General features: G+C 42.6%; 1 protein-coding gene across 4 annotated transcripts in view; it reads left to right on the forward strand.

Annotated features, from left to right (window-relative positions):
* Positions 1-21176, forward strand: part of LOC117667611 (beta-galactoside alpha-2,6-sialyltransferase 1-like) — a 37514-nt gene that overhangs the window by 15659 nt on the left and 679 nt on the right. Inside the window, exons 4-6 of one of the 4 annotated variants that reach the window (XR_015731611.1) lie at positions 6313-6428; positions 12457-12631; positions 14890-15167. Coding sequence is in view for 3 of the 4 variants with exons in the window: in XM_034421089.3 (XP_034276980.1) it covers positions 6313-6414; positions 12457-12631; positions 14890-15161 (549 nt within the window). In the remaining variant the exon portion in view is untranslated. Of the gene's footprint in view, positions 1-6312; positions 6429-12456; positions 12632-14889; positions 15306-21176 lie in introns of those variants that run through there. The other 3 variants (XM_034421089.3, XM_034421090.3, XM_034421091.3) reach the window with 3 other exon arrangements.

Consider the following 21176-nt stretch of genomic DNA (forward strand, 5'->3'; position numbering starts at 1 on the left):
CGGATAATTCTGATATGCAAGTATATTTCTATACAACTATTCCCACATCTCCTCCTTTTCTGTTTTGTTGAGATTGGCTTCCTCCAGTTCCAGAAGGGCTTTGGTTTCACTTATCAAGACGTCCTTCCTATTGGAGGGAATAAAACCTTTGCACATTTGCAGAAGGGAGGGGAGACATTGGATACAGCAACAAAGCAAAACAAGCAGTATGAGTATAGATACAATAGTTGGCATAATTGATTTCAACCAAGAACCATCCGGGAGCCATGACCAAAGGGCAGCCCAGATGTCAATGGCACCAGATCCATCGGATGATAAGGGATTGTTTTTGATCATGTTTTCCATATGTTCTATGGTGGGAGTGATGTTATACTGATAATCAGATACATAGGTACAACAATGTGAGTGCATGAGGGCACAAACGCCTCCTTTAGTTACTAGCATAATATCTAAGGCATATCGGTTTTGTAAGACCACCTCCCTGATTTCAGCCAGTTCTTTGTTCATCAGCTTCAGCACCTTGATAGTCTCGTTGAACATATGTACTGTCCAGTTATTTAGTAAATGAAGATCCCGATAGTTCATTGCCACCCCGAGATTGGGCAAGATACCCCTGGAGATCTAAGTTTTTAGTGACCGCCGAGTTCCATGTAATGGTCCGATAACAATTGGTATAAGTCCTCATGTACGTGGCGTTAGTGGACAGGCCGGCGCTGCTGAAACAAAAACGGGCTGGCTCTAAAATCCGGGTAGGGACAGCATACGTGTGCTTAAGCAGGGCTGTTGTGTGGGGCCACAGGAACGTCCATCCGGTCTCATTGAAAAGCACACTATGAAGCGCCAAGCCTGTTTTCCCATCAGAGGGGATGTGCATGCAGATCCAACAGTTAGTTTTATTGCGAAGTAAAGCAACGTTATTCAAATCTCTCACAAATGCGTTGCTGGCCCATGTCCCTGGATCATTGGTCACAATGACATGGTTAAGTGACCATATATGGATGAACACAGCGAGCAGGAGTCCCTATAATTTCGCCATTGTCGTCGACTGCAGCGTAGCCCCGACCCCAGGTGACAAGAGAGGCCGGGCCTTTCCACATAGGATCTGGAAGACAGCGATAATAAACTTGCGGTCGTGGAGAGTCTGTAGGAGAAGCAGAAAAGTGCCGACTTGCGGAGGTTGACCCGGGGGTGCCGGAAACATTGAGGAAGTTGAGGGTAAACAAGACAAGGTTCAAGGTATTTTGTATTCCAGGCAAGCCGGGGGTATTTTCCCCTTTCTGTTTTATATGAGCATCAAGGGCCTTTTTTAGGGTCTGATTAGCCCGTTGGCAAAAGTGTGCAAAGGCACCACTAGTATATGCAGGGGCATTGTCCGTTTTTAATTGTTTGGGGTTGCCCAGAATACTAAAAGTCCGAATACAATGATTAATAACATGTTTGGTGGCTTCACCCCTCTGCGCGGAGGCCATAATAAATCCTGAGTACGTATCAATAGAAACATGAACATACTTCAAGGGGGCAAATGTTGTATACAACGTGACATCCATTTGCCATAATTGATAACTCTCCGTGCCCCGGGGGTTGACCCCCAGGGGGACAGAGTGCGCTTGTAAGCTGCAAGTGGGGCATTGTTGAATAATAGCAGAGGCCTCCGTTGCAGAGAGAGAGAATTGTTTCATTAAGGCCTTACGATTTTGGTGAAAGTAAGAGTGGCTAGCCACGGGGTAATAGGGGGCAAGGAGAGAATAGAGAGATCAGAAGGGGCAGTAAGGGCAGCGGCTGCTGCAGCATCAGCCTGAGAGTTTCCCTCTTGAATAATACCAGGAAATGGTTGGTGACTTCTGATATGGGCTGGAAAAAAGGGTTCAGTCCTAGCATGAAGAAGGGATTGTAGGGTTATAAATAAACTTAAAATATTATCATCAAGAGATGGGGAGATATAGGAGTCCGACAAGGATGTGAGAACCTTGTAAACATAAAGGCTGTCAAGGATAAGATTGAAGGGAGAGGTGGGGAAGTTTGAAAAGCCAAGATGGTAGCGGCTAATTTGGCCCGCTGAGCAGAAGTTTGAGGAGGGGTGATTTTGGTCTGCCACTGGGCCCCCTCTTTCCACACAAGCTCCATAAGATTTGCTGCCGTCTACATACACAGTGACAGCATTAGAGATTGGGGATGAGGAAAGAGTGGAATGGAAAAACATCGGAACATTGTGAAGGAGTTGAAAGCGAGGGTCAGACGGGACATGACAGGAGACACTGCCCGCCCATTCTGCCAAAGAAAGTTGCAGGGAATCAGAGGTAGCATACAGGGGTTCCCAAGTGGTGAGGGACATAGGAACAAACAAGAAAGTAACGTCAAAGCCAATGAGACACTTTGCTCGAAACTGGCCTTTGGTAATGAGCAAAGCGAACATATAATGCAAGGGTTTAATAGATTTGCGCGGAGTATTAGGAAGATGCATCCATTCCAGGACGGCAACAGTGCCCTTTTTATATTGAATGAGGGCAACGGTTGGGATAGAGGGGGTGTTAAAAAGTACAAGGGATACAGGTTCATTAGGGATGGCTCGATCCACCCAACAAGTGGCCATCGCGGAGTCAATGAGGGTGAGCACATGCTTTTGAGGATCAGTCAAAACAATGACTGATGAGGGAGATGAAGGGCCTTTGAGGGCCAGGAAAAGAGGGGAAAGTTGGGCCGTGGTGAGTGCAAGAAACGGGCGGACAAAATTTATCGCGCCCAATATCTGCTGGACGGCCACAAGAGTAAGAGGATTCAGAAGAACAATATGAGGCAGGGTGGGTGAAGAGGAGGAGGTTAAGACCTTATGACCCAGATATGAGAAAGGTGGGTGGGTCTGATTTTTTTCTGGAGCCACCTGAAACCCATGAGAGGACAGGTGCTGAATCAGTTCAGGGAGAAAAGGTCGGACCGTGCCGGGAGGACCCGGGGCGGCCATGAGGATATCATCCATGTAGTGATAAAGCAGCAAATGAGGGTGAGAAGTACAAAAAGGCGAAAGAACTGCGTCGACATAAAATTGACACATTGTGGGACTGTTGAGCATGCCTTGAGGTAAGACAGTCCATTGATAGCGCGGGGTAGGGCGAGACATATTAGTTTGAGGGATCGAAAAAGCAAAAAGTTCCTTATCGTTATTATGCAATGGGATAGTAAAAAAGGCGTCCTTGAGATCAATGACCACTAAATCATAATCTTTAGGAATCAGATTTGGGTTGGGCATCCCGCATTGAAGTGGGCCCATTGGCTTAACGATGGCATTGACAGCGCGAAGATCCTGAATTAATCTCCATTTCCTTGATTTCTTCTTGACCACAAATACTGGAGCATTGTATGGGCTAGTGGTTAGCTCCAAATGTCCGGAGCACAGTTGGTCATCCACCAGCTGTTGTAATGCAATTAATTTTTCACTGGTAAGTGGCCATTGATCTATCCAGACAGGTGTAGGGGAGAGCAGAGTAAGTTTCAGGGAGTTGGAGACATTGCTAGTCCTCCAAAATAAGTTTTGCATCAAATTGTGAAATAAGATCTCTGCCCCATAAATTAATGTGAAGGGGCAGGACAACTGGCTTGATTTGTGCCGTAATTCCTTTTGTAACACGTTGTATTGTGAGCCAAATTTTACTGGAACTTGCCTGTTGTGTGCCGCCCACTCCCTGCACCGCTCGAAATGGTTCAAGGGGCCATTGAGAGGGCCATTCCGCTGTTCTTATGACTGAAATGTCAGTGCCAGAATCTAAAAGGCCAGAAAAGAGAATGCCGTTAATTAAAAACGGCATAATCGGTTTCTGGGGAGTGATTGGCTTTGTAAGAGCTAAGAGCTCGGTGGGCGGGGGTTCCACAGAGGAAGCCGACACATCCTTAGGTAACAGTACCAACCGAGCAACAATATCCCCTTTTTTCGCCAATACAGGGACATTGGTATAGAATTGAATCTGAACACAATTTTGGGGTGGAGGATCAATCACAGAAGGAAGGACAAAGATGCCTCGTTGGCGGGCCGCCGCCACCGGGAGAACAGTTGCAGTAACATCCGGTGGGAGCGGGCCGGGCAACTGGGCGTCGGCGACAACAAGGAGATTAGGAAAATCAACAGAAGTGTCAGCAAGAAGTTTCAGATCCATGCCTTGGCAGCAGGGCAGGGCGGAAAGCGGAGAGGAAGTGACAGGAGAGAAGGAAATGTTGCCACAGGAAAGAGAGGGTGCAGCCTTTGGAGGGGGGCTAGCTGCAAGTCCCGTTATTAGTTTCCCTGATTTCGAGGGAAAGCTCGACATTGATTGGCCCAATGGTAGCCCTTTTTACATTTAGGGCATACTGTCTTTGGTTTGGCACTGAAGTTAGGTAGGGGGCGGGCAGCACCGCCACCTGGGGCATGGCACTGTTTTTTGAAATGGCCAGGTTTTCCACAATTGAAACAAGTGCCTTGAGGTTGGTTCCCCTTTTTTAGGGCTGCGGCCAATGTATCCATCTGGTAGGTTTGGGTGCCGATAACACGGCAAGCTTTAAGAAAATCCGCCAGAGTGGAGGCCGGGTTAGAGACTAATGGCTTGAGAACAGATTGACAATCTGCATTCGCATGTTCAAAAGCAAGTTTCATCAAAATTTCTTTTGCCGCTTCTTGGTTGGAAATTTGGTGGGTTACCGCGAGTTGCAAGCGGTTAACGAAGTCAGCGTATGACTCTGTCGCCCCCTGGCGAATAGCAGAAAAGGGGAGGGGGAGGGGGGTTAGGGAGGAGGGGGGGAAAGTGGGGGAAAATCTGTATTTGAAAAACTTTTTCAATAAAAAAAAAAGAAAGAAAGAAAGAAAAAGGGAAAATGAACGGGAACAACTCGGTGTCGGCTAGATCGGCAGCATCTAAAGTGCCGGATTTTAAGGCTTTTTGGTATGCCCCGCGAATAAGACCAGGTTGAGAAACAGGAGCAGGGGCAGCGGCAAGAGGAACCGGGGCTTCGGGAGCCGTGGGTGAAAGGGGGCGCACAACTAAAGGCAGCGGGGTAGTCACCATGACTGAAGGAGTCCGGTATGGCGCCGGATCTAATAAAGGCTGGTGAGGTGAACCACCGTGGTTTTGAATCAAGGTATAGGCTTTTTTCCAAAGGCACAGAATGTCGGGTGCCACCCGAGGAGGTTGGTGGAAGACTTCGCCAATCTTCTTCCATGTCTCCGTTTTTAGAGATCCGCCCTTTGGATAGGACGGACATAGAGCCCACACATAAGCAAGTAATTTAACAGCCTCACTTTTAGAAAGAGATTTGGTAAAATTTTGTTCTTGAGGAGAGAGATATTTTTTCCTGCCCAATTGTCTCAACTCTTCTACATGAGTTTTCTGAGCTGCAGACATTCCAACCCCCATACTTACGAAAAGAAGAGTCAGTCGCCAGCGACATCGTTGGGTGCACCGTGCCTATTCCAGGCGATAAGTAGAGGGTCGGCAGGGACGTATTCCCTTGCGGACTCACACTGAGATGTATCCATTTCACGAGATCACGTCGGGGTCACCAGATGTGGTGGTCTCCCATGAGAGAAATGAGACACGCAAACAGATATCTCGGGATGGGAGCCCAGAGCTGACTCCGTCACCCCCTTTTATTAGAAATTCATAAAACTCATTATACAGCATCATAGCAAGGCGGGATTGGGGGTGGTTACATGATCGGGTTGCATACACTCATATTATAGTAGTTATGTAGACCCTTCCCAGGCTGGTACGAGAATAATCATGTAGGTATTTCTTGGCCTGGGCAGTCGGGACTTTCCAGATGACGTCAACATCCTATTTCCCTGCTGTGGCAAGGCCTACGGATAATTCTGATATGCAAGTATATTTGTATACAACTATTCCCATAGCTGCCTTTAAGGAGTTCCAAAGAAGTTGAATGATACTCTGTGTAATTCGGACCTAGTCAGATCACCGCCAGCAAATCTGCAAAGTGCTGCTTGAAGATGTCCGCATTTAGCATTGTCAACCAAAGGCATTAGGGCGAATCGCTTAGAATGCAGCAGCACAAATATAAAAGGGTAGAGAGAAAAAAATGCATACCACAAAAGAAGTAGACTCTGACATTTGGGGCTCTCCCTCTATGCAAATATATAAGGTGCTTCTGGGCAATTCTTGTAAAATGTAGGATATTCCTGTTTCTGAGTTATTTCTAAACGAAGGGGAAGTACTCTTATTCAAATAAATTGGCCAGGCTTGCCATGAACGTCACTAGATTGTTTTCCTTGCGGCTGCATGGTTGGCTTGAATTTGTGGGTTAAAAAAATGTTCTCATCCACATTTTTCTTCACAGCTGATGGCTTCTCCAGAGCAGCATTTTCTGGAAGGACAACTCTATGCCCAGGGAACTCTGGTCGCGTGGGATCCAGCCCCTTACCCTGGGGACCTAGAAGAGGTGAGATTCTCTAGGTAGGATCACATTATATGCTAGCCTAGGCTGATATGGGGCTGAGGTAACCTGTGGCTCTCATATGTTATCATAGCATCTTGTGTGAGCCAGGCCGACTTCTTAAGCTATAATATACAGGTGGTCCTTGACTTACAGCCAAAATTGAGCCCAAAATTTCTGTTGCTAAGTGAGAGTTGTTATGTGAATTTTGCCCCGTTTCACGACCTTTCTTGAGACTGTTGTTAAGTGAATTACTGCAGTTGTTAAGCTAGTAAGATGGTTGTTAAGTGAATCTGGCTTCTGTATTGGCTTTGCTTGTCAGAAGGTCGCAAAAGGTGATCACATGATTCCAGAGCATTGCAACTGTCATAAATACATGTCAGTTGCCAAGCATCCAAATTCTGATCACGTGACCATGGGAATGCTGCAGTGGTTGTAAATGTGAAAAACTGTCATAAGTCACTTTTTCAGTGCCTTTATAATTTTGTACAGTCACTAAATGAACTGTTGTAAGTTGAGCACTACCTGTAATTCACTGGGGCAACAAGACAACAATTATCTGCATTGTATGAACATAGTCTCTTTAATATCTGTACCACATGACCACGGAGATGTCTTCGGACAGCACTGGTTCTTCGGCTTTGAAACAGAGATGAGCACCGCCTCCTAGAGTTGGGAACGACTAGCACATATGTGCGAGGGGAACCTTTATCTTTACCTTTTTATGTTTCCTTACAAAAAATACTGAAATATTAAATAATACATCTCTAATCTTACAACAAATTTTATTTACAGTGAAATCTTGTAACTTTACTGCTTTGAAACTCATCAAATTTGATATTCAATGCATTTTGATGCAAATTTTTTGTTCCGGTACTCAGCGTTTGATTGGTACTCAACGCACAAGCTAGAACTTGTTGGTGTCGGCTGCTTTGTGACTCAGTATATTATTCCTTATGGGAAAAATGAATTTGTTACTCATCATTTTTGGTAGTTATTGGGCCTCCCAGGACCAATTAATGATGAGTATCAAGGTAGCACTGTATCTGTTAATCCATAAAAACATTAAACAATCAAGGAAACATACATTCTTGTGCATTTTGCTCAGTGTTTGACATTTGCAAAGCATTATGTTTTATTCTCAGGCATCATATCTTATTACATCCAGCATTCAGCAACCAACCTTTAGCTCTGGTTCCACAAAAAGGCAAAACCAAAGTCACTTGGTTGGGTTGGGCAGCTATAGAAATTGATTGAATAAACAACAAACAAATAAATAAACACAATCTAATTCAAGTATATTAATTTAATATATGCTTTTTCTAACTTAACAGGTGCATATGTTTCATGAATGTGAATGCTCCCCCCACCCCCTCAAAAAAAGCATAATTAGTGAACAAAGAGCCTGTAGTACAGTGGACTAAAGCACTGTTACTAACATCTGCTGCTTGCAATTACTGCAAGTTCAAATCTCACCAGGCTCAAGGTTGACTCAGCCTTCCATCCTTTCTAAGGTAGGTAAAATGAGGACCCAGATTGTGGGGGCAATAAGCTGACTTTGTATAAATGTACAAAAGTATGAAGGCTATTGCTTAACGCATTGTAAGCCGCCCTGAGTCTCCGGAGAAGGGTGGCATATAAATTAAAGCAAAAAAAAACAAAAACAAAAAAACAAAAACAAAAACTCACAGTTAGAAAATGGAGTTATAGACGCCAACTGGGAATATTTTTTGAAACTGATAGAAAGGATGAACTGTGGGGTCCTTGGTGCTCTCTGATAGATGTTTCTGCAAACAGTCACCCAAAAAATGCTGCAAATGGCATCTTCTGTGTTCTGCTTTGTCTGAATTCTTCTGCACTAAACAATAGAGCAACAAAGACGGTTAAAGATCTGGAGGCTAAAACATATGAAAAACAGTTGCAGGAATTGGATATGGATAGCAGTGTTCCAATATTTGAGGAGCTGCCACAAAAAAGAGGGGATCCTATTCTCCAAAGCACCTGAAGGCAAGACCAGAAGCAATAGATGGAAACTAATCAAGAAGATAAGCAACCTAGAACGAAGGAGAAATTCCCTAACAGTGAGAACAAATTAAAAAGAGATCATGTATGGTAAACCATAATGGATAAACGGACCCTTTTTGTTGGAGTTGGACATCCAAATTCCAGTCCACGCTCAGGCATAAAAGTTCATTAGATGACTTTGGTCTGAGTTGAATAAATGGCCCGATCAGTCTTATATTATAGATTGTCACTGTAGGGGAAAAAAAAAATTGGAGAAAAGAGTGCTATGAATACTGCCTTGAGATTCTAAATCAAAAATGGGATATAAATCTAATGAATGAATGTGCTTGGCCACTTTTAGAAGCACTGTGTTCTAATTCAGCTGCAGCGTCTCTCCCTCCCTCCCTCCCTCCTTCCCTCCCCCTCTCCCTCTCTCTCTACACACACATGCGTGCACACAAATAAACACACACACACACACATTAATAAACCATATCTAAAGTCTAGAATTTCTTCCCCAGAGCAGGCTCACTCATAGTTGCAGGATGTACCAAGGATAATTTTCTATTTCAGAGACACAGAACTGTATTTCAATGACATAGTAGGATAAAAAATTCAGTTAACAAGCACACGTACTGCCTTTTGACCCCTACAGATGAAAACTGCCTTTTTTGATTTTCTGGAAACCACATTTATAACTATTAAAAAGCCTAGAATATAAATCCCAGTTTCTGGAAACTCAAATTATTGTGGTAAGTGAATCCAATGACCCAGAGAGCAATAAAGGTTGATTTATCATACTAGATCAGTGATGGCTAACCTTTTTGCCGTCGTGTGCCAAAAGTCGGGGGAGTGTGGAGGGGCTACGTGTGCATGTGCCCACACTCATAATTCAATGCGCCCTGCCCCCCATGCTCCCTCCATTTTTGGCACGCAATGGCATGGTGGGCCCAGTAGACCCATTTTTTACCCTCCCCAGGCTCCAGAGGCTTTCTTGGAGCCTGGGGAGGATGAAAATGGCCTTCCCCTCCCCCCAGAGGTCCTCCGGAGACTGGAAACAGCCTGTTCCTCACTTCTGGTAGGCTCAAAAGGCCCAAAAATCAGCTGGTGGGCATGCACATGCGCACTGGAGCTGAGCTAAGGCAATGCTCATGTGCCCACAGATATGGCTCCGCGTGTCACCTGTGGCACGTGTGCCATAGGTTCGGCATCACGGTACTAGATAGAGGATACCGTGTTTCCCTGAAAATAAGACCCTGTCTTATATTTTTTGAACCCCAATATAAGCGCTTGGCCTTATTTTCGGGAAGGTCTTATTATTTTGGGGCACGTGGAACAAGATGGGGCTCCTCTTGTCGTCTTACCTGATTTCCAGCTCTGTAGTTAAATATTTTCGGGGAGGGCTTATTTTCAGGGGGAGGCTTATTTTAGCACATGCGCTCAAAAGCCCGATTGGGCTTTTTATCAGGGGATGTCTTATTTTCAGGGAAACAGGGTATAAAAGCGGCATGTATCATTTATTATTATTTTTTAACTCAGTGTGTCATATAGACATAATTCAATTGAAGATCTCAAAAATCTCTAAGTTAAAACTATCAAAATGATATTGAAAAAGCTAAATTAAAGAGGTGTGTCAACTCTTTCTAAAACCAAATGGGGTTCAGTCAGAATGAAAAGGGGTATTCCTGCAGAGAAAGCCTTCCCCATTCCCTTGTGCTTTTGAGATGTCCTCAAAAGTCCTCTGCAAATTCACTCTCTCCACTTGCAGGAAAGAACTAGAAAACTTTCATTGTTGAAAAACATGCTAAATTTAGTAGGAGGGTTGTTTTGTGGAAACTATGATGCTTTGTGAAGTCAGGCCATTTGTGTCAGGGCGTTAATTAATTCCATTCTGCTTTTGGGATAATCGCACCTGATTACGAGGGGTGGATTGAGACTTTTCCTTGCAAGTATACTTTAAGAAAACAAAACCCGAAGATATTTTCTAAGAAAACTCATTTATTTGTTATAAAGAAAATAAAACACCTAACTGATCTAATAAGTTATATTTTGAAATAAAGTTCGTGCCAGCTGCTTTCTCAGCAGCCGGACCTTCTGGCAAGAGAACAAAGGAAAGTGTGTGAAGAATGTGGGGTGGACATGCGCAGTTTAGCTTACTGATAACAATTCTTGGCACGCTACGGAAAGTCTGATAGTCCAGAAATAAGAGCTCAGCTGGTAAATAAAAAAACGCAGTGACAATTTGGTTGGGCTAAATTTCAGCCCACATAGTCCTTGACTTATAACCATTCATTTAAGTGACTGTTCGAATTTAACTGAAAAAAAAATGATTTATGAGGGTTTTTCACACTTATAACCATTGCAGCATCCCCATGGTCACGTGATCAAAATTTGGATGCTTGGCAACTAACATGTATTTGTGACGGTTGCAGTATCCTGGGAGCATGCGATTACCTTTTGCAACCTTCTGGCAAGCAAAGTCAATGAGGAAGCCAGATTCATTTAACAACCGTGTTACTAAGTTAACAACTGCAGTGATTCACTTAACAACGGTCATGAAAGGGCTCAAAATTCACTTTAACAATTGTCTTGCTTACCGGGCATGTATTACCACATGTGGTAGACATGTGCAAAAGCAAAAAAAAAAAAATTGGACAAAAATACATACATGGTTAGAAAAAATGTTAAGCAGCATATAGATTATAAACCAGAAATATTTCTGTTAGGTATAGTATAGTACCAGAAAAGTATGATAAAGGGAATATATATTTAATATTGCATGTTTTGACAGCAGCAAAGAATTGTATTTGCACAGCACTGGAAAAATGAAGAAACGCCTACAGAAGAAGATGTAATTAAAAAAATACTGTGCAGAAATGGATAGATTGACATTAAACATCAAAGAAAAAGAAGATGTAGAATATTTTCAAACATGGGACTTGTTTTATCAATGGTTGGGTAATAGAGGTAGAAATTAGGAACTGGAAAAGTACTATTATCTAAGCAAATTGATCCAGACAATATGCTGTTCACAAAACACTTATGTATGTAAAGAGAAAATGTATAAATAAACTGTTAAAAAAAAACAATTGTCTTGCTTAGCAATGGAAATGTTGAGCTCAACTGTGGTAATAAGTAAACCCACCAAGAAATTCAGTTAATTCAGTAACTAGGTTAATAGTGTGGTGCAGTTGCAGCCATTACATTGTTATGAGCTGCTGAAACTCTCTACTGAATTTGGGGAAACTTGGAGATGAAGCATAACTTTGGTCTGTGGGGTTGGCTAGGCAGTGATAATCTTCTCATCGTTCCTATCGCCCATCTCCTCCCACTTATGACTGTATGACTGTAACCTTGTTGCTGGTATCCTTAAGATTTATATTGACTGTTTCCTAATATGATTTGATTGCTTATTTGTTCCCTAGGACTATCATTAAGTGTTGTACCTTATGATTCTTTTTTTTATAAACACTTATTTTTATAAAAATAATGTAATAAACTTTTATTACATTAAAAACATAAAAAATTATTTCATTCAACAACAGCTAATTGAGGTGTTTTTCTTGTGACAATAATTCGTGCATTATTTACAAAACTTAAATTGTGCATATTTACATTCTTATTTTATCAATTACTTGTACTTAATAACTATCTATCTTCAATCTATCTCCATTCTATCCAGTTATACCACTGTTCCCACACATTGTAAAATATCGATGTCTCTATCTTTTAAACTCAAACTTTAAACTTTATCAAAGTAACTCAGTTAATTTGTCCATTTCTGCGCAGTTCATGATGTTTTGTATGAACAGTTTCTCTGCAGGTGTACATGGCTGTTTCCAACATTGAGCATAGGCAATCCTGGCAGCAGTTAATTTGTGTAGTACTAGATATTTGGTGCCCTTCATATGCCAATCTTTAATTTTTAGCCAATATTTTCGAACCTCAGGACAGGACCATCACATATGGTAGTATGTTCCTTTTTCTTTTTACTTCCTAGTCTAGTCTATCCTATCCTGAGAGATTTGTCTTTTTCATTCCCAGTGGTACAAGTCTCCTGATTATCCCCTCTTTGAACCCTTCCGTACCTTGCGGGCCAAAAGACCTTGGCAGCTATTCCATCTATTGCATCCACGGCTACAGTGGGAGCTCTGGGAGCTGGTGCAGGAAGGGGCAGATGAGCAAGTGCAGCGCAATCCTCCATCTTCAGGCCTGCTGGGTAAGTAAGAAAGGAAATTCTTCAACCTATCCTATTCTCTGTAGCCCCAACTGCTACATCCTTTGTATTTGCTTGCAACGGCTTTCTACACTTGCTGTTTCAAAATAATCGCTCTCTTTATACGTGTGGCCATAAAGTTATTATTTTGCATTCCTTGTCCCATGCTTCATTTTGATCAAACTTACTGAACCAAAAACCAGATTGTGTAACCGCCAAGAGGCTTGTCCTATTGACTTCCTAGAGTGAGATTGTGTGGCTCAAATGGAAGGCATTCCTTCCTTAGTCCCAAGAAACTTTTTTTGCTAATTACAATTTGGGGGAAATTGGGGGTAAACCTGAAATTATTTAATGTCAGTAGTTGAAATGGGTATGTCTAATGTAATGAAAAGGAGGACCAGGGATGACATGATAGCAGTGTTCCAATATTTGAGGGGCTGCCACAAAGAAGAGGGAGTCAACCTACTTTCCAAAGCACCAGAAGGCAAGACAAGAAACAATGGATGGAAACTAATCAAAGAGAGAAGCCACCTAGAACTAAGGAGAAATTTCCTAACAGTGAGAACAATTAACCAGTGGAATGACTTGCCTTCAGAAGTTGTGGGTTCTCTATCACTGGAGGTATAGGGTTTCCTGATGGGGGTCCCAGGGGGTTGGGCTAGAAGACCATTTCCAACTCTGTTATTCTGAGTTCACATAACACTTTATATCTGGGTTAACAAAACACAGTTGCTATATTTACATAATATGCCAGTCTAAGATTACCAGATTCAAATTGCAAAAATCCAGATGACCATTAGAGGCAGCAAACAGAGACAACTTTTATATTTTTGCTGCCATCTAGAGGTTGCAAGGATTTTTAATTGCTAAGATCTGCTGGCCTTAATTATATCCAAACAAATTAACTTTATATAGTAATTCACCTCTATTGCTAGATTCCACATGTAGCTGAATCTAACCCACTTTTGATCTAGTCCAGCACACTGTGTGCACTAAGCTAATCAGAGGCATCAGCATGTGTTGTGGCCCGTATGCAGCCTGTGCAGCTAGTAGCTGATTCAGACAGTGAGGAGGCTGGTGTGGTGCTGCGCCAGTAGCCTGTGCAGCTGGCACTCGAGTCGGATAATGAGGAGGCTGGAGAAGATGTGGTGCCAGAGGTGGGAATTCAGCCAGGGCCTTCAGAACCTCCAGAAGCTCCCTTAAGTGAAGAGGACGAAGAGGAGGAGCCTATTCTCGATGCACAGGCACGCAGAGCTGCCAAAAGGCAGGAGTGGCTCCTCAGGAGGAGGTCTCCTTGAGAGTAGGGCTTGGGGCTAATTGGCCACTCCCTTAGCCTATTTAAGGAGGAACGCCGACTGAAGCAATTTGCAGGGAACAACTTCATTCAAATACCTTCGTGTCTTGTCTTGCTTATCTTATCAGCTTCCTGCAAATTGCTTCTGGGCATTCTGCCAATCATAGTAAGTTTTCAGTTATTCTTTGAATTCTTGGCAGCTGTTAATGCAATTAATTAACAGCCATTGTTGTAAAAGACTGGTTTATTCAGTAAATTAAGGTTTGAACGGACTTTGTGTGTGATGCATTCTTTGGGGTCCGGAGCTGGGGCAGAACAGCATGGGATAGGATTCAAATGGTGAAAGCAGCATCATGTTGGTGCCACACCAGTGGTGGGTTTCAATTTTTCAAATTTTTTTACTACTTCTGTGGGCGTGGCTTGGTGGGTGGGGCAGGAGAAGGATACTGTAAAAACTCCATTCCCTCCCCAATCCATGGAAAGGTTACTGCAAAATCCCCATTTCCTCCCGATCAGCTGGGACTCGGGAGGCAGAGAATAGATGGGGGCGGGGCCAGTCAGAATTTTTACTACTGGTTCTCCGAACTACTCAAAATTTCCATTACTGGTTCTCCAGAACTGGTCAGAACCTGCTGAAACCCATCTCTGTGCAACACCCTACAGCATCCCTTTTGTATATTGGTCACGATACTGTACATATCAACAAAAGGACTGGAGCTTGCAGGGGATAACCTTGGATTCATCTTTTTAATAAGCACTGGATTCTACAGCTGCCTCTTTAGCCAATGAAAGAGTCATTCTGCATATGCTCACAGGATCTCTCATCAATATTTCAAACCACATAAAGAGACTGCCATAACTGACAGAACTCTTATGTTATCTTGGCAATGAAGTTCCCAGCCCTGGAGTTCCTTGTGTACTAGTCACTTTATTTCCTTATCTCTCTCATTCTCTGCTCAATCTTTAGGAACAGTGCTAATGATGTCCTTATGCGAACTTGTCCATGTGTATGAATTCCTACCATCTCAACGGCAATCCCATCGGTGCCACTATTACCAGGATTTCTCTGATGATGCCTGCACACTGGGTGCTTACCATCCATTGCTCTTTGAGAAGAACCTGGTGCGGCGCATGAACCGTGGCACACAGGCTGACTTGGCACAAAGGGGTTGTGTGACACTGCCAGGCTTCCAAGTCCTGAATTGCCCCCACAAGGCAAAAATTCTGAACAGGGTCTGAAGTAAGGTGAGACAATCCGTTTTATATTGCAACAGAAGAGATGATAGATACATCTGAAAGCAGCATGCATCTCCACATGGATTGCTTGAGCTATTGATGTACGGTAGGGCAGTATTTCTCTCTTTAAAAAAACATTTTTGTTAAGTTGTAGAGTATTATTAAATACAAAATACAAAAGTAAATAGAAAAGCACTGAGGAGGGAGGGGAAAGGAAGTGAGGAAAGATAGGGGGGGAAAAGAAAAAGAAGCATTGACTTCTGACTCTGTTAGAGTAAAATAAGGCATCAAATCACAGCGTTTTGCTTTTCTATAATACTATGAATAAGTCATTTCCATAAAGATCTATCAATCTAATCTGTAAAACCCAAAGTCAGAGTTTCATTCTTTTCTACATCAAGCACGAAGTTCAGAAGCGGTTTCCATGTGGAATCAAAAGTATTTATGTTCTTTTCTTTAATCAAAGTAGTCAATTTTGCCATTTCATGAACTCCATCAACTTCTGCAACCATTCTTCCATGGTAGGAATCAAAGTGGCCTTCCATTTTTGCACATACAATAGTCTTGCTGCTGTCAACATATATAGTAACAAAATTCCTTTTTTTTTTCTCCAGTTCTTTTTCCATTAGACCCAAAAAGAAAAGTTCTGGTTTCGTTTTTATCTCCATTTTCTGTATTAAAATATGAATCATACTCCAGAAATTTTTTTTGCTTTATCACATGTCTATCATAAATGATAAAAAGTCCCTTCTTTATTTTTATACTTCCAACATTCATTTGACATGCCTTTATACATCTTAGATAACTTATCTAGTGTTAAATACCAATGATACATCATCTTATAGAAATTCTCTTTTAGATTATAATTTAATGTAAATTTTAAACCCTTCGTCCACATATTTTCCCATTGTTCAAGCATCATATTATATCAAAAATTCCCACTGAATCATACAATGTTTTTACATGTTCCTATTCCAAATTCAATTTCAATAACATTTTGTAAATCTTAGCAATAATATGTTCATCGTTGCCACATAATGAAAGTTCCAATTCATTTTTAACAAAGTCAAATCCATAGCATAACCATAACTTTTTATCCAATTTGAACCTCTTTCAGTTGCTGATAAGTAAATCAATGGCAAGCGTAACCTTCTGATTCAAGTTCTTCCCTTGGCTTTAGTATTTGGTCACCAGAATTAAAAGATAAAATTTTACCATACGTCAGCCAATTTGGTTTTGCCACCATTTCTTTTCTTAAAAAAAGCTTTCTGAGGTGACATCCAAAAGGGGCAGTGCAGTATTTCCCAACTTCAGCAACTTTAAGATATGTGGACTTAAACTCCCAGAATTCCCATGCTGGCTGGCGAATTCTGAGAGTTGAAGTCCACATATCTTAAAGCCGCTAAGGTTAAGAAACATTGGCGTAGTGAAAAGATTGGCAAAGTAGCAGAGATAGTCCAGAAAGACCAAATAGCTTTTACAGTAATAAATCTGTATAACCATTTGATGGCAGCAGAGAATTTTTGGTATCTCCTTACTGCCATCTAGTGTTCACTAGGATTTTTAAAGATAGGCACTAGAGACATCTTTTCTAGAAGAGTTTACTTGTTTGTAAATGTAGTTCAAAAACTTCATAGAAGTAAGAAACCATTTTGCTTTTGCTTGTAAGACATGGGGTACTGTAGATAGTTATCACGGTATAGATTTTAGAAGAAAATCCCTTTTTTGGGCTTGTTTAATCATTGAGACCCGAGCATCCATTTCATAGAAGTTGAATAGAATACAAGTCATGTTTATTATGATTCTGGAGGCTGCACCAGCAATCCTAAGGGAGATGGAATGCAACTTCTGTAGGTTTATGCAAATCAAAAGTCAGAGGTAGTGAGTAATTAAGGTGGGACTACAAACACAAAGTTTATATTAAGAATATCAGAGTTTATTGTGTTATTCTGTCTGATATATCTATTCTTGTTATCTGCCTGGTTTCTCCCTTCTTATTTCCTATAGCTTTCTTCATCTCCATCTACCCCCTTTCCTTGTTACTAACATTCCTTTGCTTTGCATTGTTATTTTATATATTTATTAAATTTATATGCCACTGTCCAACCAAATATCCATTTGGTTCAGTTCAGTGGTGGGTTCCAACTGGCTTTACTACCAGTTCTCTTCATGCATGCTCTTCACGTGCACCTGTAAATCATGTAAAAAAATGATTTACAGGTAAAAATCATTTAAAAATTATACATGCAAAAGACGTTAATAATGTTGCTTGCATTCTATGTTGGCCTCTATAAGAGATGTCTAAAAGAAATGTCCAGATCTGAATACAGAATACCAGAGTTGGAAGGGACCTTGGGAGGTCTTCTAGTTCAACCTCCTGCTTAAGCAGGAGACTCTATACCTGTGATGGCGAACCTATGGCAAGCATGCCACAGGCGGCACGTGGAGCCATGTTGCCTGGCACACCAGCTCAGCTCCGGTGCACACGCGTCGGAGTCTCTGGAGGCTGGGGACAGCAAAAAAGTCACTTCCTGTCCAACCAGAAGTTGGGAAACGGGCCGTTTCAGGCCTGTGGGGAAGGCTGTTTTCACCCTCCCCAGATGCATAGAGAGGATCTGGAGCCAGGTGAGAAAGAAAAACGGGCCTACCGGGCCATCGTGTGCTAGGAGCGGGGGGAAGGGAGGTCGCATGCATGGGGCGGGGTGCATAGAATTATGGGTGTGGTCACACGTGCACGCGAACCTCCTCCGCCCTCCCCCCCTTCCTGGCACGCGATAGCAAAAAGGTTAGCCATCACTGCTCTATACTGTTCCAGGCAAATAGCTGTCCAATCTCTTGTTAAAAATCTCCAGTGATGGAGCACCCATAACTTATGGAGGCAAGCTGTTGCACTGATTAATTGTTTTCTTGAAAGGAAATTTCTTGTTAGTTCCAGTTTGGATCTCCCTTCCTGTCCCTTCTATCCATTAACTTCCTGTCCTGCACTCAGGTGGTTTGGAGCGTAGATTATTCCCCTCTTTGTGACTGCCTCTCAAATATTGGAAGACTACTATCATGTCACTCCAGCCCTTCTCTTCATTAGACTAAATATACTTTCTTCCTGCAACCATTCATTGGATGTTTTAGAGCAACTATCTTTATTGCTCTTCTCTGCACTCTTTCCAGAGTTGCAATACTGTTTTCATATTATGGTGCCCAAAATGGACACGCTAATCCAAATGTGGTCTTACCAAAGCAGTATAAAGCAGATCTAACACTTCATGCACCCTTAATACTATCCCTCTTGTGTGAGTTCTGGTAATGTTGGTCATGGTAATTTCCAGTCTTGACTAAATCAAAGGACCTTCTACCCTGGCTCCATTTTCACTTCCTAAATGCAATTTGAAGATGAGTGAAGACAGTAGTGTCTTCACTTCCTGTGAAACTGAGCTGAGGAGAAGAGGTGAAAATCATCTTAGAGAAATTTGTGTCCTGGAGAAAGAGTTGCCAGAGAAGGAACTTTATTAGCCCTGAGAAAATAGAAGGTGTGAGACAGAGTACAGCCCTGCCTTGACCTATTGGTCCTTAAAAAGGGCAGACTTTTAAAATTCTTTTAATATATATTTTTTCTGTTCAATTGGGTCTTGCTCTGGAGAAGTCTTGCAGTTTTCATGGCAGGATTTTTCAGACGTGGTTTACCATTGCTTCCTAGGGCTGAGAGAGAGTAACTAGCCCCAAGTCACACAGTTGGCAAGACTACAATTCATTCTCCCCTGATTTCTTAACCTTAACCACTACAATCAAACTGGCTCTCCCTGTTAATATATCCTACAACAATAAAGTAGCATTATTACTTCCTGCAGTGTCTGCTTCTTGATCTGGTCTGCCTCAAAGGGTTGACAACTACAGACCCACTCCAAACTGCAGGTTCTCTAGAATAAAAACCTCCTTGTGCCTCCTTGTTGCCCCCGGTTCGCACCGGTTCTATAGAACCGGTAGTAAAACCAGCAGGAGGCTCCGCCCACCGATCGCAATGTCATCAAATCACTTCTGTGCATGCGCAAACCGGTAGTAAAGGTAAGCAGAACCCACCCCTGTCCTGTATATATATAAAAAAGAGAAGGCAAAGGAAACCAAGCAGCTTGACACTTCCATCTAGGTTTTAAAATGAGAATCAAGCTTACAGGATAATCAAAAGTTCAGGACTGGGGAGGAAAGGTGATGCAGAATGGTTTTATTAATTAATTAAGCTTATATGCCGCCCTCTCTCCAGAAAGGACTCAGGGCAGCTCATAGCAATAAAACAGATAAAATCAATGTTAAATGTTAAAAACCATTAAAACTCCCCTTAAAAACCCCTTCAGTCCAATCCGGCCTGACGAAATAACCATGTCTTAAGGTCACAGTGGAAAGAGCGCAGGTCAGGGGCCACCCGGAGACCCAGGGGGAGTTGATTCCAGAAGGTAGGTGCGCCCACAGAGAAAGCCCGTTCCCTAGGAGTCGCCAGACGACACTGCCTGGCCGACGGCACTCCAAGGAGGCCCTCCCTGTGGGAACGCACTGGGCGATGGGGAGCTGTCGCTGGCCGCAGATGGTCCATCAGGTACCCCGGGCCTAAGCCATGTAGGGCTTTATAGGTGATAACCAGCACCTTGAATCTCACCCGGAGGGCAACCGGTAGCCAATGCAGGTCGTGCAGGAGGGGTGTAACATGAGAGTGTTCGGACACTCCCATCACTACCCGCGCGGCCGCATTCTGCACCAGCTGAAGCCTCCGAGTGGTCTTCATGGGCAGCCCCATGTAGAGAGCGTTGCAGTAGTTGATCCGGGAGGTCACGAGCATATGAGTGACTGTACGGAGGTCATCACGGTCCAGGTAGGGGTGCAATTGGCATACCAGACGAATCTGTGCAAATGCGCCCCTGGTCACGGTCGCAACATGGTCTTCCAAAGTCAACTGTGAATCCAGAGGATGCCTAAATTGCGCGCCCTTTCAACAGGGGGCAACACCTTACCCCCTATGACCAACGATGGAATATTCCATTGGAACCGAGATGCCGGTACCCACAGCCACTCCGTCTTGGCGGGGTTGAGCTGAAGCCTGTTCCTCCCCATCCAGAGCCACACCGCTTCCAGGCATAGGACATCACGTCGAGGGCATCACTGGGTTGTTTCGGGGTGGATATAAAAAGTTGAGTATCATCAGCGTACTGATGATACCTCACTCCGAAACCACGGACGATCTCCCCCAGAGGCTTCATATAGGTTGCAGATAAGAAAACCATAGCTCTGAAATAGTTTCAGCTACGTCACAGCTTGAGCTGTGAATATACTCTGTATCAACTCAGCTTTGCAGCACAGAGGCATCAAGCTGCTTTCAAACGGACTAAGGATCCTCATGTCTCCTGCAACTCCTTATGTAGCAACATTTTCAGCTGATAAAATTAGTGACCTGGAGTGAGATGGATTGGCCACAATTGTCCATGTTCTTATAATGTATCCTAACTTTGTATATATTTATATCTTGGACTGCTATTAGTCCAGAATAGTCCAAAAACTTCGGTTGGTCCAAAGTTTCAGGGATAGTAATTCAGACTGTGTTTTTGATCATAGTATGTTATTTTTTTTCCTACTGCATTGCTTACAATTTTCATGAATGAGAGTTTTCCCCTAAAATGGGTAGAGACCAGGCTATAGTAGGGCCACTATACTTTTGTTACCGTTTAGCAAGCTATAGATTTTTGCAGCCCAAATCTAGTAGCTTTTGATTATGAAAAATATGACTTCAAGGTCCCTATTGTCATCTGGCCACATCTTGGATGCCCTTTGAATAAGATAATAAATAAATTCTATATCTCAAGTTTGACAGGAAATAGTTTTGCTTTTTGAATATTCTGTGTATTTTTAATTTGCTTTTTCTGACTATTACAATTATGGCTGGATCTTTTAGTTCGCGCTTTAATAGTAAATTGCTTTAATGTTGATTCTGAAAAACCGCTCTGCTTGCATTCAATCCCTGTAGGCAGAAGGAAGAGACAG

Source organism: Pantherophis guttatus, chromosome 1 (assembly GCF_059756535.1).
Source record: "Pantherophis guttatus breed Tessera chromosome 1, ASM5975653v1, whole genome shotgun sequence".
NCBI classification, from domain to species: Eukaryota; Metazoa; Chordata; class Lepidosauria; order Squamata; family Colubridae; genus Pantherophis; species Pantherophis guttatus.